The sequence below is a fragment of the Lathamus discolor genome, chromosome 1 (assembly GCF_037157495.1).
Source record: "Lathamus discolor isolate bLatDis1 chromosome 1, bLatDis1.hap1, whole genome shotgun sequence".
NCBI lineage: Eukaryota > Metazoa > Chordata > Aves > Psittaciformes > Psittacidae > Lathamus > Lathamus discolor.
Window position 1 is genome coordinate 71,884,981 of NC_088884.1, and position 14,850 is coordinate 71,899,830.

The following is a 14,850-nucleotide window of genomic DNA, read 5'->3' on the forward strand; positions in this document are numbered from 1 at the left end:
TTGTCTCCCAGGAGCATTTCCGGACAAATTCTCAGAGTCCAAACTTGACTTCTGTTCTGGAATATGGCAGGGCTCTGCTTTCCACAATGGCAGTGTTGAAATAAAAATTGCATTTGCAACTACAGTAATTACACTGAAGTTAACACAGAAATTTCTACCCTTGCTTAGAGCTGGACTAAACTCCTGGACTCCAAGAAACACAAAAGCATCCATATGGAAGAAAGCTTCCTTTTACCTGTCTTTCCTCACTGCTAAACTCTCCTTTCTTCTTGTTTCATGAAAAAAATACCCCGGAGATTAATGGTCACATCTGCTCCAGCACTGTACCTAATATGACATGTATGTTTCCCATCCCTTCCTTTCTTCATCTCTTCATAATGTTACAACCTGTCTTTATATAGGAGTTTTTTCCATGCATAGAGACATGCTGCTGTCTCCTCCTCCTTTGGAGGTGATCTAAACTGAACTGAAAACTTTTCCTGGAGGCGTAACATCGATTTGTATAATAGCACTGCAATATCCCACATCCCAAACTCAGTGCATTCTGCTTCTCTTTAACCACTAATTTTGTCCATCTAGAGAAACTATTCATTTGCTGAATGTGCTGAAAATATGCAAACACACTTAATAGAGAAGGAAGAATGTCTATTGCTTTTCTCCTTGTTTGAACTTTGATGCTATCCTCCTCCTCCCACCTATCAGAGCTTATAATTTACCACTGCTATTTCCAGGACAAATGCATCTAAAGAGTCCTAAATTTCAGCTCAGTAATAGGATTGCTAAATCCAAATATAGAATGATCCAAATAAATATATAGAGGTTTTAGCCCAGCCACACTCATTTTACTAGAACACTGCTGTGGGGGTGTTTTGAGCTGTGCTAATTTGCAAATTTCTTGGTAATAATAATTTTTTCTTCAGGTTCCTTCAACTGGAAACTAATGCATTTTAAGGAGGAAAATGTGAAGAAAACAGCAACAACCGAAAGTCTCAGTAGGGGAGGTTTTCAGATTTCCTTTTCATTTGGCCATTTATTTCTTCAGAAAGAAGCAAGTAGCTCAACTAAATAAAAAATAAACCTCCTTGCTTATGAAATCTAGCAGACAATACAATGGTCTCTCAAGTGGTGTGGTAAAAGCTTCCATTACTTGAGACATTCAACCATGAATCGAATTTAGGACCATAAAACATCCCTTTCTTTCTGTGCTCCAAGTGCAGCACCAATACTCAATAGCCTTACCAAGCTGGTACTGTTAAAAAGAGAAATGAGTTATGACTGCGATGTATACTGATACAATCTCTTTTGCTTCTCTCTAGGTAAGCATGACTAAGGGTTGTATCCTTCATAGAAATTAACAGCTTTTTTCCTTGTTTGGGACTCCCCCAGTCTGAAACCTTAAATACACACATCAAATTATTCCCTGGGTTTCTCACCCAAACAAATGTGTGGCACACAAACCTTTGTGCCTTATTTGGGACCAGAATATCTTGGGAGAACAATTTATTCTCCCTTGTACAGTGTACAAGTGATGAGTACATGGCCTGTCCATGTGCAAGGATTTGAGATTCACTGGGAGGCTGGTCAGACTGTAACAGCTTCAGCATCCCCAGACAATGCTGAAAACTCCCAATTTCCATCTGGACAGCAATCAGAGGAAGAAAAGAAGACATTTCAAAGTATGGTTGCACAGTTGCAGTGACCTATCAGCTGAAGGAGCTTCCACTCTGGTTCATCTTGGAGCACCTCAGCCTCTTCTGTAGCTTTGTGATGCGGGTAGCACAGAAAATGTCGTCATTGCAAGTGTAGCCCATGTTTTTACTTACACTTCAGACCAATACTGTGTTCACATAAAAAAACCACAAAAAACAGTAAGCTCAGCTTTATGACTCTTTTGTCTTTTTGGTGTAAGATATAGTTAAAATTCATTTCATAGAGGCCTTCCCTCCTATGTCTCTCCCAGCATCAGCTCACTCATGGCCCAGACTGCAGACTTCTCAGTTACATAGCTCTCTTGTACCATGTCACAATGCCACAGGCCCTTATTTTTAGGTTCTCCTGTAACCCAAAAGAGTGACCTTGGGTTAATATTTATTTCAGTTTGTGGCACAGTGAGAGGTAGGCTTTAAGCAAGTTTGCTAAACAAACACTATTACGATCACGCAAAAACAGTCACTGTATCCCTGACCAGCTATATTTACCCCAAGGCCAAGCACTAGTTGCTTTTAGATAGCTGGGGAAAGGTTAGTTTATGGCTCTATGTGGTACAGTTTCTCTTTCCTTTGAGTAATGATTCCCAAAATGTCTCAGCACTCCAAGGTCTTTTCACCATGATGTGTGTCCCATAAGCCAAATGACCAGGATAAATGTTCTCTAATAAATGTGAGAAGATGGTACAGCCCTGCGGTAGATAGGGCATGGTGGAGAACCAAAGCAAGACTGAAGTCAGCTCTAGGCCTCACATGATCAGCACCCCAAAGCTGGGTGGTGCCCCATCCTGCAAGGCAGTATCACAGAGCGCTACCCAACTAAAACAACAGTCCCTCCTCCACATTGCACATGCTGCAGTCACAGAGGAAACCTAGAGCTGAGCAGGCTCTGTCCTCATCCCCATCAAAGTCGTAACTCCCCAAAGGGCATCACCTACACATGGTGACCTCCGGACAAGCCACCAACACAGCAATCCACCTTTCCTTTGCCACCTAAAACTCCATCTGCATACTGCGCTTAGGGCAGTGCTCTCAGGCAGCCCATAGACCACCTCGCACAGCGCAAACATCCAGCCCCTCCTAAACCTGAGCGTTCAGGACGGAAACCTGGTGATGGGCATCACCTACGCATGGTGACCTCCGGAACAGTGCCACCAGCACGGCAATCCGCCCTTTCATAGCCACCTAAAACCCCATCCGTGCACTGAAACACGCCTCTCGCTCCTTAACCAGAATCCTTTTCAAGCCAGGACTGCGCAGCGAAAAGCTGAGTCCCTCACGCTGAGAAAAGGAGATACTGACGGGGTGCAAGCAGGCTTTGCTTGAATGGAGCTGAGCAAACTCCACCCACCCACCTGCACCAGAGCCGGAGCTAAACGCCTGCAGGCTGTCACTGCTCTGCCCTAGGGCGTCGGTCTCTTCTCCCAGGTGATAAGTGACAGTCAAGCCCTGAGGGAGAGACAGTGCCTGTGTAAGCCGGACGGCCTCCGGCCGGCCGCAGAGCTGAATGCGACAAGCGGGCGGCATCCCCTGGTGCGTCCCTGCCTGGATGCGGCGACCCCGCTGCTGCACCTCGAGGCTGCACCGGGCCTCCCCCGACGGAAGGCGGCTCCCACCAGGGGGCGCCGGCGGCCAACAGCTCAGCAGGATTTTGACCCTCGGCGGCTCCCGTCCGCTGCGCGTCTCGGCGTGGCCCTCGGCGGCCGCCGTCCGTTCACGCTTCGGCGCGGTGGCGGCGGCAGTGCTGACGGGGAGCAGGCGGCAGGAGCGGCGCCGCCATGAGCCGGAGCTACAACGATGAGCTGCAGTACCTGGACAAGATTGACAAGAACTGTTGGCGGATCAAGAAGGGCTTCGTGCCCAACATGCATGTGCGTGGGGGTGCGGGGACCCAGCCCTGGGGGGACTGGGAAGCGAGTGGGGTGTCCCGGCCTGGTGCCGGTCGCCATCCCTGACAGCTCTCCCCGCAGGTGGAGGGTGTTTTCTACGTGAACGACCCGCTGGAGAAGCTGATGTTCGAGGAGCTGCGCAATGCCTGCCGCGGAGGAGGTGGGTATGGTAGGAGGGGCCTCTGCCCCGGGGCTAGACTCGCACGCTCCTTGCTGTGGGCTCTCTGAGCGCCTGGGATCACATCGAGCTGCCCGTGGGTCCTGAGAAAGCCAGAGTGTAGCAGGGACAATGGGGCGGGCCCGGTGTGTGTCCCGGGTGGCGCGTGTGGAGGGACAGCAAACAGGGATGAGTTCTCTCACTTTGCCAGCCACTGCGTGCCAGGCATGTTGCCTACAGCTGTGGCATGTCCTGTGCCCAGATCAGATGTGTAGGCACAGCCTTGGTGGTTGCTGTCTGTGCTCCAGAGCATTCCTGAGTGCCTGCTGTCAGAATTTGCTTTAGTGGGGGATATAACTTAGGCTTGTCTGCTCTGTGCGGGGCTGAACTGCAGGGCTGGATCCAGATGTGACAGCTGGCATGGCACTAACAGTGTGTGACAGGTAGCACGCTTCTGTTGTGAGCATGGATCGGTCTCCAGTGGTACTAACACAGCAGGAGAACATTAGCGTAATACCTCATGTAATTAAGCTGCAGATCGTGCATAATGGTAGGTGCTTTACGCCAGATTGCAATACTTGCTGGTAACTGACTTCTGACTTGCCAGTGTTTTGAGCAACTTGTTTATGAAGTGCTCCATTGTGATTATTGCGGCAAATCATCAGATTACTTACCTTTTGTTTTTTCTTCTTCTTCAGGTGCAGGTGGCTTTTTGCCTGCTATGAAACAGATTGGGAATGTGGCTGCGTTACCTGGCATTGTTCACGTAAGTAACTGCTCTTAAAATTTGTTCTTTTTTCAGTTACTATTTGCCAGGGATTTATTTCCAAACCAAGAGATTTCTTGGTTATAGCAAGAATAGGCAAAAGAAGCACATATGCCACTGAAAAGTACTGTACGGTGACTGCTCAATGCACATTGAAAAGTTCCAATTTCTGACAGGTTTCTGTGTATTTGGGGCTTTATGTTTGTTTGCTCAAATAGATTGTGGAATGCTGTTTGTGGCATCCTAATCTAGCCTGTCAAGTTTAGATATCCTTTGGACTTGTGTAGAATCATATTCTTACTTTCTCTAATTAGTAATAATATGGAAAGGTTCCTTGAAAAGGATTCTTCTCTTGTCCTGTCCTCTCAGGATATCATCCTGAAAAGGATGACTTTTTCCTGCCTATAGGGTGCAGTCTTTGGTCATTGTTCAATGACAGACAGGAAGAGAAAATGTTTTATGATTCCATTCCATAGCATTGAACTCTTCCCTTGTTAAATTTGCAGTAGTTAAATGTTGCAGATGCCTCCAAATGGAACTTGGTAAAGATGAACTCATCCTCACTTTTATGTCTCTGCTTTATGCTACCAGTAAGCTATTGCCTGCATAAATTTGGAATGCAAGGACTCTTTAGTCCAAGAAAAAGCTAGGTTAGAATTCATCTTGAGATCACAATTCCTGCATTTAAGTGCTTAAGTTCCCCTTAGGTTTTCTTGAGATCTGGTCAGCAGAGCCAAGAGGGCTTCTCAGATGACTAGCCACTAGGTGTTTGCTTCAGAGTGAGATCTGTACTCTGCCTTATTTGACTGTCCTGTAACTGCAAAAGTTTAGATACTTACTTGACCTGAACCAATGTGTTTACTTCATCCACATCTGAACATCCATTGTCTTCTTGGTATATTTGTTTACTAATGTGACAGCCAGTGCCACAAGGCAAAACATAACCAAGATGATGCTATGCAGCGTAGAGTTTCATACAACTTCACAATTCCCTTCATTCTCTTTCAGAGATCTATAGGTCTTCCTGATGTCCACTCTGGCTATGGGTTTGCCATTGGCAACATGGCTGCCTTCGATATGAATGATCCTGAAGCAGTGGTTTCACCAGGTAAGGATGACTGACTTCATCTGCACTGAGAAATAGCTGGGATGGCACAAAACCACTTTATGAAATTACAGGTCTTTACTTCATATACAGAACCAAAGCAAAAAAAAAAAAAAAAAATAGGGAGTTAAAAGATGCCTAATTCTTGCATTCAGAATCTTTATTCTTTATGGAGCAGGTGATTACACTGAAAACGGCTAAACAGTGAAGAGAGAATAGCCCTTGTGTTTGTGGCTTGCGCTCATGATATCCCTCAGTTTTGAAAGGGGAGGACAAGGCTTTCAACTTGGGCTTCACCAAGTTGATAAAAACCTGATTATTTTCCTTGAGCAATGTTTGAAAACTTCTATTGAGAATATTTCTACTCTTGATTAAAAATGTGACTTTAAAATATGTCCGTCTTTTTAATCAACACCAGGGTCTTTAATTACTGATGGTCTGGAGATGCTTTTGTGGTTGTATGAAATATGATACTCATGTTTCAGGTTTCCTTCAGTCAGTTCCAGTGTTTCTGATTGACTCAAACCCAAGATCTCTTAGTCTGGTATCCGCATCTCTGACACTAGTTAATTCCAGAACCTTCATACTGAAGGTGGCATGAGTGATCTTTCACATTAGGCCTTGCCCTACAGTATTTATTTTTATTAAATAGTAAAAGTTAAGCAAAACACTAAGCACCGAAGTTTAATATTCCTTGTAAGTATTTATCACTTATTATAACTAGTTGTTATTATTCCAGTGAAGATTCAAAACGGACTTGCTTTTGAGAGCATCTTACAGCAGGGAGCCATGCTAAGATCTGTCACTTCTGACCTTAGGCAGAAAAACAGGAACATCCTCTCTACTTTCTGTGGGCAGTGTATTTTATAACTGTGTCTACTTTGTCAGCTTGCTGGAGCAACTTGCTAGATGCAGAGCTCTGTAGGTAAATGTACAGCTATGTCTGTGGAGCATATGCTCGAGACTGAAAAACTTAGAGGTTTTTAAGAGTTTTCAGGTTCTTTTCACGACTACATTTTTGACTGTTTTGAAATCTGAGGTTCCATGTAATTCCATTAAGATAATGCTTACTGCAGTTCTGCTTTTTTTCCCAGTATTGTGTCAGAAAGAAGGTGTAAGATCACAGTGTTCAGTGTTGCTCCCTGTCAGAGGGACACTGATTTAAGATGAATATTCATCAAGTGCTCACCATCAGAATGCTTTCTTTATTAACCTCCTGTCTTTTTCCACGCTTCTAGGTGGTGTCGGCTTTGACATCAACTGTGGTGTCCGCTTGCTGCGTACAAATTTGGATGAAAGTGATGTGCAACCTGTGAAAGAGCAGCTTGCCCAGGCTATGTTTGACCATATTCCTGTTGGTGTTGGCTCCAAAGGTGTCATACCCATGAATGCCAAGTAAGAGACTGACGTTGTGCACACATTACTGGAGAGGACATCTCTGGTGTTTATTTTGATGAAAGATTCATCAGTGGGAGACTTTAAGAAAGAAAAAGTAATTCTCTTTTCAGAAAACTCTTTCCAGTCTTTCTGCATATTTGCTTCACCAGGAGGACTGTTATAATCATCAGTGCATAAAGTCAGGTGTTTATTCCCCCATTTAAAACCCTGCAATAACTAAAAATTCTTGAAAGGTTCTTATTTATTCCGACAGAAAACCTCCATGAACCTTAAGGTATTTTTTTGAAAGGGATGAGTGAGAAAATAAGCTATTCCCCACACAACAAAGAGGAGAAAGGAATGATCCACCGGAAGTTAATATATATGTAGAGCTTTTTCATGAAGTATTAAGATGTTGAACTTCTTGCTAGAAGTTAGGGGCTCATCATAAAATCATAGAATTATTTAGTTTGGGTGGGATCTCTTGAGGTCATCTCTTCCAACTCCTTGCATGAAGGAGAGCTAACTCTGAAGGTAGGTCTAACAACAAAGTTACATCAGGTTGATCGGGGCCATATCCAGTGGCATTCTGAGTATATCCAAGGATAACCACCTTATGTGGGTGTTTGATAATTGCAGGGATTTGGAAGAGGCACTAGAGATGGGTGTGGACTGGTCTCTCCGGGAGGGCTATGCCTGGGCAGAGGACAAGGAGCACTGCGAGGAATATGGAAGGATGCTGCAGGCCGATCCCAACAAGGTCTCCTCTAGAGCAAAGAAGAGGGGCCTGCCTCAGGTAATACTGTGTTTCTGGAGGGCTGTAAGGACTCCCAGGGTTCAATTATAAAGGTTAGCAAGTAGTTCTCTAATTTTGTGTCTTTTCTTGTAATTCTGCCTAGCATTTCTGGGCAGGGAGAAAGGTGAGATTGTGCAGCCCTTTCTGAATAATTCTTGACAGAACTTAAACATAGAGAAGTGATACTGGACATACCCAAGGTCCCCGAGGCCATCTTTTATCAGTTAACACCTGGGACTGGAATTCATGTTCAGTGGCATTTCAGCCTCCAGATGGAGTATTGTTTTTAAGAAGTGGGCAAGTTACTCTGCAACTTTTCTTCTTGTTTGCTCAGCAAGTTAATAGCATGCCAAAGAAGGACATAAAAATAAACAGAACTAGCTTGTAACTTTCAATTGCAGTTCAAGGGTGGGATTTCATTTCTATACATAGTATCTCATTGCTGTGTGTGGGACACTTTTGAGATGACTATACTAATACTACATTTGTAAGGCTTTCTTTTATATGATGAGTTTTATGAACTGTGGTACTCCAAGATTATAGCATTCTAACCTGACAGTGATCTTCCATCCTTAGTTTTCACATTTGCCTTGCAAGTAAATGATCATCTGTTATGGAGTTGAAAAAATTTGGTCTTGGAAATTGAATATCTTGCTTTAATTTACTGAAAGGTTCAAAGTATGTGATTAACAGGATGTTGTAACTTACTTGGTTACAGCTGCACAATGATAAGGCTATATATCTGCCTTGCCTATACAAATTGAAGATAAATTCCCAATACTCCGTACTCTTCCCATCTTTCAACTAGGCCTGAATAAGTTGGAAAAAAGTGGTGGCACAAGCTGTAGATCCTGGGCCTTCTGTTTAATCGCAGTCTTGTTCCTAACAGTAAAAATAGTTATAAATCTTAACAAAGAGGACAGTGATGCTGCTGCTGTGTTCTACTTCCTTTCAGTTCATATGAGGATTTGTGGGGGTTTTTTTCCCCTAGAAAAACTTCTAAAATCAAAACCTTGTTGTAGAAATTTGCCCTACTGCTCATATTCCCGTAGCTCACGCCTCTGCTCCCAGAGGCTGCTTTAGTAGCACTTCTAATCAATGTGTTGTGGTTGGCAGTTGGGGACCCTAGGAGCTGGAAATCATTACGCCGAGATCCAGGTTGTGGATGACATTTACAATGAATATGCTGCCAGGAAGATGGGCATTGACCACAAAGGGCAGGTGTGCGTGATGATCCACAGTGGCAGTAGAGGTCTGGGACACCAAGTTGCTACAGGTATGATCTGACTGGCACAGGTAACTGGAGTGAATCCAACTCTTCAGCGTGATCTTGTCCTTGACAGTAAATTCCAGCACCAAAAAGCATTTCTTAGAGTGCAGTTGCTGAGTCTGCTCTGAACTGCCTTGACAGGGGTTGTCTGTTTGCAAATAGTTGCTAAGGTTCTGCCACAGATTTGCTTTTTCATTTGAGAAGACACCATAGGTTTGACCCTCAGACAGATGAGCTCAGTTTTAGCATATAAACTATAGACATCCATCTCAACAGTTTGAAACATAATTACGAAGTCACTTACTGTGTTTATTCCCCAGATGCCTTGGTGGCTATGGAAAAAGCTATGAAACGGGACAAAATCATAGTGAATGATCGCCAGCTGGCATGTGCCAGGATTTCTTCCGCAGAGGGGCAGGATTACTTGAAGGGAATGGCAGCTGCTGGAAACTATGCCTGGGTCAACCGCTCTTCTATGACTTTTCTAACAAGACAGGTAGGACCAGAGTTGCCTCTGATGCAGAGATTTTAGTATGCATCTCCTGCTTTATCCCAGGCATACGGAACACAGAGCAGCTGCTGTGTTTAATGTGATTTTCATTTTTGTGCTTCTTAAATTGTGTTTTCTGGGGAGACTTACACAAAGCTGCAGTCATTACAGTCTGTATAGATCCTCTCAACATCACTGGATTGTACTTGCAGAAGCCCCTTAAGCAATATTTTTGAAAATGCCTTCAACTGGAAGAAGAGGGTACAAGAAAACTGTTTTTACACTGCTAAAGCCATCTTTTCAGAGTTGCAAGAATTTATCTTGTCAGTACCTGGCTGAATTCCAGCATTAAAGCTTCCAATGGGCAGATAAACAATCTAGATAGTCCAGTTCTGTCACACACACATTTGTTGTATTGAATGCCGTTCTGGCTGAATTCAACTGACATTTCTTATGTGCCATTCCAAGTGTTTAGGTCACTGACTTACCGTATGAAACACTTTCAAGCAAATTTCTTCCTTTTAATTCTAAACAGATTGTAACTCTTCCACATAAACATAGCGGTTATCTTTTTGTAGTTCACATCCTGTTTTGCTCTCTTTTTAGGCCTTTGCCAAAGTCTTCAACACAACCCCAGATGACCTTGATATGCATGTTATCTATGATGTGTCTCACAACATTGCCAAAGTAGAGCAACATGTAGTGGATGGAAAGGAGCGGACTCTGCTGGTGCACAGGAAGGGATCAACCAGGGCCTTCCCTCCTCACCATCCTCTTATTGCTGTTGATTATCAAGTAAGTTTAACTGTGGGAGAAGTAAATTGGAAGACAGTTCTGGATGGATCAGACAATTCATCTCTGTCCCTGACTGAGATCTAACACTATGAGTTCCTTTTTTGAGCTGACAGCACTGGAACCCTAGTGGGATGGCAATATTCTGCTTGTCTGAGTGTTATATCTTTGGGGCACTGAGCTCTCTCTTCTGCTTCACACCCACAAAGGCTGGAATATCATGAAGGGAAAGAAGTGTTTCATACCTAGGGCAGGCTTCAGTGGTTAGCCTTGTCTTCCTGTTGGACACAAGTCTTTTGATCCGCTGGTCTGCATCTTTCAATGCAGTTAGTTCTCCAGAATCCTTGATACCAACCACCCTAGGCAAGCAGGAATGCTCTGAGAGAATGTGAATCTGACTTCCTTTTCTGGAGATATGGTTCCTTTCAGACTTTTATTAGGAATGAGTTTAAGGCTTTTTCATGTGACTTAAAACTTTGCATCCACAGCTGACTGGACAGCCTGTTTTGATCGGCGGGACTATGGGCACCTGTAGCTATGTTCTTACTGGCACAGAGCAAGGCATGACTGAGACCTTCGGAACTACTTGCCATGGAGCTGTAAGTCAAAAAGTGATAGGAAGGGATGGGAAATGGGACTATCATTCAGAGAACAGGGTTGTTCAAGGGTCATCTGATGTGTGATTCATCCTTTGGTCGTACCACTAGAGTAATCCCAGCCCAGGAGGACTGCAGGCTAGAAGTCCCTTATGTTACTGAGTAGTTTTGACTACTTCTGCAGAAAATTCAGGGGGCAAGGCAAATGGTAGGATGAAGATGTGGAGAATGAGCTCCTTTTACCAAATTCTGGCATCTGTGAGCTAACAAGAAGGATTAACTGTGCCGAGGCTGTCCATATAAAACTCCTCAGTAGTTAGAAGAAGGTATTTCCTTTCCTACAATTTACAGTGTGAGAGGATGATTGAGGAAGAGAAATAGCTTCGAGTAAGATTTTGACTTCTGAACGTTGCCTGACAAGTGGTGTAGGTAGAAAGACACTTGCAGAGTAGTATGTTATACACATGGATCTTTCCTAGCCATCATACCACATGTGTGATTCTGCAGGAGCCCATCACCTAAAGTCTAAATTAATTTCTTGCTTTGTAGCTTACTGTGGTCTGTGCTCTCAGCCATTCTGTGTTTACTTATAATGTAATCATGGTTTTATTTAATAAGAAAGAGTTCTGGTTTTGCAAACCACTAAAAACAATTGTAACTAACAAAACTGCTGTCTTAGGGTCGCGCGCTGTCTCGAGCCAAATCTCGACGTAACTTGGACTTCCAGGATGTATTGGACAAGCTGGCCGACATGGGCATTGCCATCCGTGTGGCTTCTCCCAAACTGGTCATGGAGGAAGTAAGTTTAATACTTCATTATCTGAGAAGAAAAAGGGGGTCTTGCTCTTAAGCTTAATGCCCATCCCTTACTCATTTTTTAGCAGGGCTATGTGATTGCTAGTACCGTAAATATAGAGCTTGAGCTGTTTAACCTTTTGAAAATAAGGTGAAGTATATTCACTGTCCTTAAAATCCTGCTGAAAGGGGAGAGATGCCTGTTTGACAGGTTTTGGGGTATGTCTTTTTCCTCTTCTGCCTGCCAGTAGGGTAATTACCAATTGACCCTGAGAAGTCTTGATGTGAACATCATGAAAATAGTTACAAATGATCTGCCTCTTTTAAGATGAATTTCTATATTTGGTCAAGAAGAAGAGAACTCTAAATGCTAGATACTTTGAATATTATGACTTCCAGTTCCTCTACAGAATGTCTTTTCTGTTCACAACCTCATTCATAGAAGCGTGTTAATCATTTGAAAGTACGCTGTTAGCACTGTTGGTGTTAAAAGTCTCTATTTAACAGCAGCTTCCCTGTCAAAATGCTAGAGGGGGAACCCTGATTCCTGCCACTAAGGGATAGCGAAGATAAATCTTAAAGGCTATCTGTAAGGAGGAAGTTGGAGTCAGTTCCTGCCAGATAATGAGGCCTGACATTCTCGCATGCTAGTGGACTGGATTATCTGAGAATATAGGGAAAGCTGAACCAGCATAGCTAGTATTTTATTTCAAATATGGTGAAAGCTTATTTGGAAACCTAAGTGTCTCACAGATTTCTCAGATATGTAAGGCAGCCAGATTCCCAATCTGTTCACCTCAATACATCTGACTATTTTTGTGAAGAGGGGCTGTCAAAAGCCTACATTTAGCTTCCTGTGACTTTGGGTTGTTTGTAGTTTTGTCTTTTGTTTTATTCCCTTCTCTCTTCCTCCTCCAGGCACCAGAGTCTTATAAGAATGTGACAGATGTGGTTAATACCTGCCATGCAGCTGGCATCAGCAAAAAAGCCATTAAACTGAGACCTATTGCTGTTATAAAAGGTTAGGAACTGTCGAGGCATCAGAAACTCACCGACATCTCCAGGCCTTACAAAACTGACTAGAACCATCGTCTTCCCACACCTCTTGGACTCTGTAGGACACTCAGATATCCCAGCCCTGTTCTGGAAACACAGCAGTCGAGGATACCCCTATTTTTAACCACTCCTAGGCATAATTAATGGCCCCCTCCTTATACGGTGTTCTTTTCTTGTGAGGAAAGGGCAAAGAAATAAGTAAGTCTTGGTTTTTATATGCAGTTCCCCCTCCATTTGCCTGATGATTCCGCAGGCAGGACTTCAGGCTTGCCTGAGTTGTCACTAATTGCTGTGCTGCAGGACCACCTCCGTCAGTGAAGACAGCATACGAACCAGACCTGCTGTCTCCACACCTGAGTGCCTGAAGCTCTTTCAGCATATGGAAGTACTCTATTAGGCAGGGTATAGCACCCCTGGGGAGGGAGAGGTTGCTCTGTTTGCAGATACCTTTATGCATCATCTCTATTGTTCCATATTTTGTGGCAAATGGGTAAGAAACCTGAAGTTAGGAGTGGTCTTCTGCTTGGGTTGAGAGGGACTAGCTAGGCTCCAGGCACAGTCCTTCTTCTGCCTGCACTCTCTCCCATTTAACACAGCACCTGATGTACTTGGCTCAGTACAAGAAGGTGTTCTATGGTCTTTCTGGAAATGACAGTAGGACTGAGTATGTTGCTTTGAGAAGTTTTGTTTGCCCAGTAAAAGTTGTGACTTCACAATTGTAGATGTGCTAATCCAACATTTTACAAATTTGTGTGTAAAAGTTGGGTTGGATAGTGTTGCTCACTGTGTCCTAAAGTCCAATTGCAGGTTCAGGTGCAGCATAATGTAACTTCTGATGTTTCTTTTGCTTTCATTAACCAAGACTCGAGGGGAAGCTGACCATTCCCACTGGATCATTTTGGAGTTTACAAATAAAACGGGAAGATGGACACAGCAGTGTTTCTTTGTCATGTTTGTTCTGTGGCTAAAATGTCTGTTTTCCACTTCTAAGTACGTACGTGAGCTTGAAACCCATCATTTTGTGACTTCAGCTGGTGGATCTTGCAAAGAAATGTGCAGATGGCATAACTGCTTGCAGGCTATAATAACGAGAAGGGCAACACAGTGCTGTTTTCTCAGCTTGGTTATGATAAGCTTATGATAGCTACGATTTGTCTTCCTTAGGGCCTGCTGGGTCCACCTCACTGGAGAGGGGATGGGGCTTGCCTGTAAGTGTATATGCAGACACAAGAGGGCAGCTGGAGGAAAATAAAACCTGAAAGCAGGAGTGGAGCCTTGCCAGGGACTCTTGTAAAAGGAGCAGATAGTGATTGATGGGACTCGAATACCTTTTGATAAAACATCCCTTTAAGTTTAGGATCTTAGCTGAAAACTGTTGATCTCAGGAGGCATAATGGTATTTTACTGTTTTAATTGCTTTGTGCTTACCGATTTCTTAAGTTCAAATACCGTATTTGCTGCAGGTTCAGAGGCAGCGCGTGCAGTTATAGTCGCTGCTGTGAATCCATGGGGGTCTCAGACACAGTTCTTCTTTCAGCCTTTACCTACCATCACAGTCAAGAGAAAAAATTCAGTTTCTTACAGGCAGAAATCTCAGGTACCATGGAGGTGGTCTCATAGGTATGCCTTAAGCCTGGGCATCAGTATTTATGCATTAGCATTCAAGAACACAAGAAGTATTGCCAGTTTTGGTTTCCTGTTGCAAAGCTAGTACTTATTCTGCTTATATGTTGTGCTATATGGAGAAGAGTGCTGGCTTCCTAACCACCTAAAAAAGAGGGAAAATGTTGTCTCCCGGTTCTTTGTTTAAACCTGGATGTTTTTCTCATTCAAGTCTGGCTTTTTTTCTCCAAAGAGGGCTGCCCACTAGTTTGGGGTTTTTTTTAATCTGCATTTTCAAAGTGAATTTTAAAAACTGGAAGGTAGGGAAGGCACACGGTATTAAAATTCGTGTGCTGCAATACAGGTGGATCTGCAGAAGCATTTTGGCAACACCAAAGAGAACTTGGTTACTGAACCATCTCTGCTTCCATGGAAGGTTACTGAGAACTTGGA

General features: G+C 43.6%; 1 protein-coding gene across 1 annotated transcript; it reads left to right on the plus strand.

The window, feature by feature from the left end:
• Nucleotides 1–3,388: 3,388 nt before the first annotated feature.
• Nucleotides 3,389–13,728, plus strand: RTCB (RNA 2',3'-cyclic phosphate and 5'-OH ligase). Its single transcript, XM_065679469.1, has 12 exons — nucleotides 3,389–3,577; nucleotides 3,677–3,755; nucleotides 4,451–4,518; nucleotides 5,527–5,626; nucleotides 6,862–7,018; nucleotides 7,640–7,796; nucleotides 8,913–9,072; nucleotides 9,387–9,562; nucleotides 10,163–10,351; nucleotides 10,837–10,947; nucleotides 11,624–11,743; nucleotides 12,658–13,728. The coding sequence occupies exons 1-12, from the start codon at nucleotides 3,485–3,487 to the stop codon at nucleotides 12,763–12,765; spliced, it is 1,518 nt and encodes a 505-aa protein (XP_065535541.1). The 5' UTR covers nucleotides 3,389–3,484; the 3' UTR covers nucleotides 12,766–13,728.
• Nucleotides 13,729–14,850: the final 1,122 nt, after the last annotated feature.

Coding starts and splice junctions, on each gene's coding strand:
- RTCB (XM_065679469.1), top strand. CDS start 3,485: ATGAGCCGGAGCTACAACGATGAGCTGCAGTACCTGGACAAGATTGAC. Junction 9,563..10,162: donor TGACTTTTCTAACAAGACAG/GTAGGACCAGAG, acceptor CTCTCTTTTTAG/GCCTTTGCCAAAGTCTTCAA. Junction 10,352..10,836: donor TTATTGCTGTTGATTATCAA/GTAAGTTTAACT, acceptor TTGCATCCACAG/CTGACTGGACAGCCTGTTTT.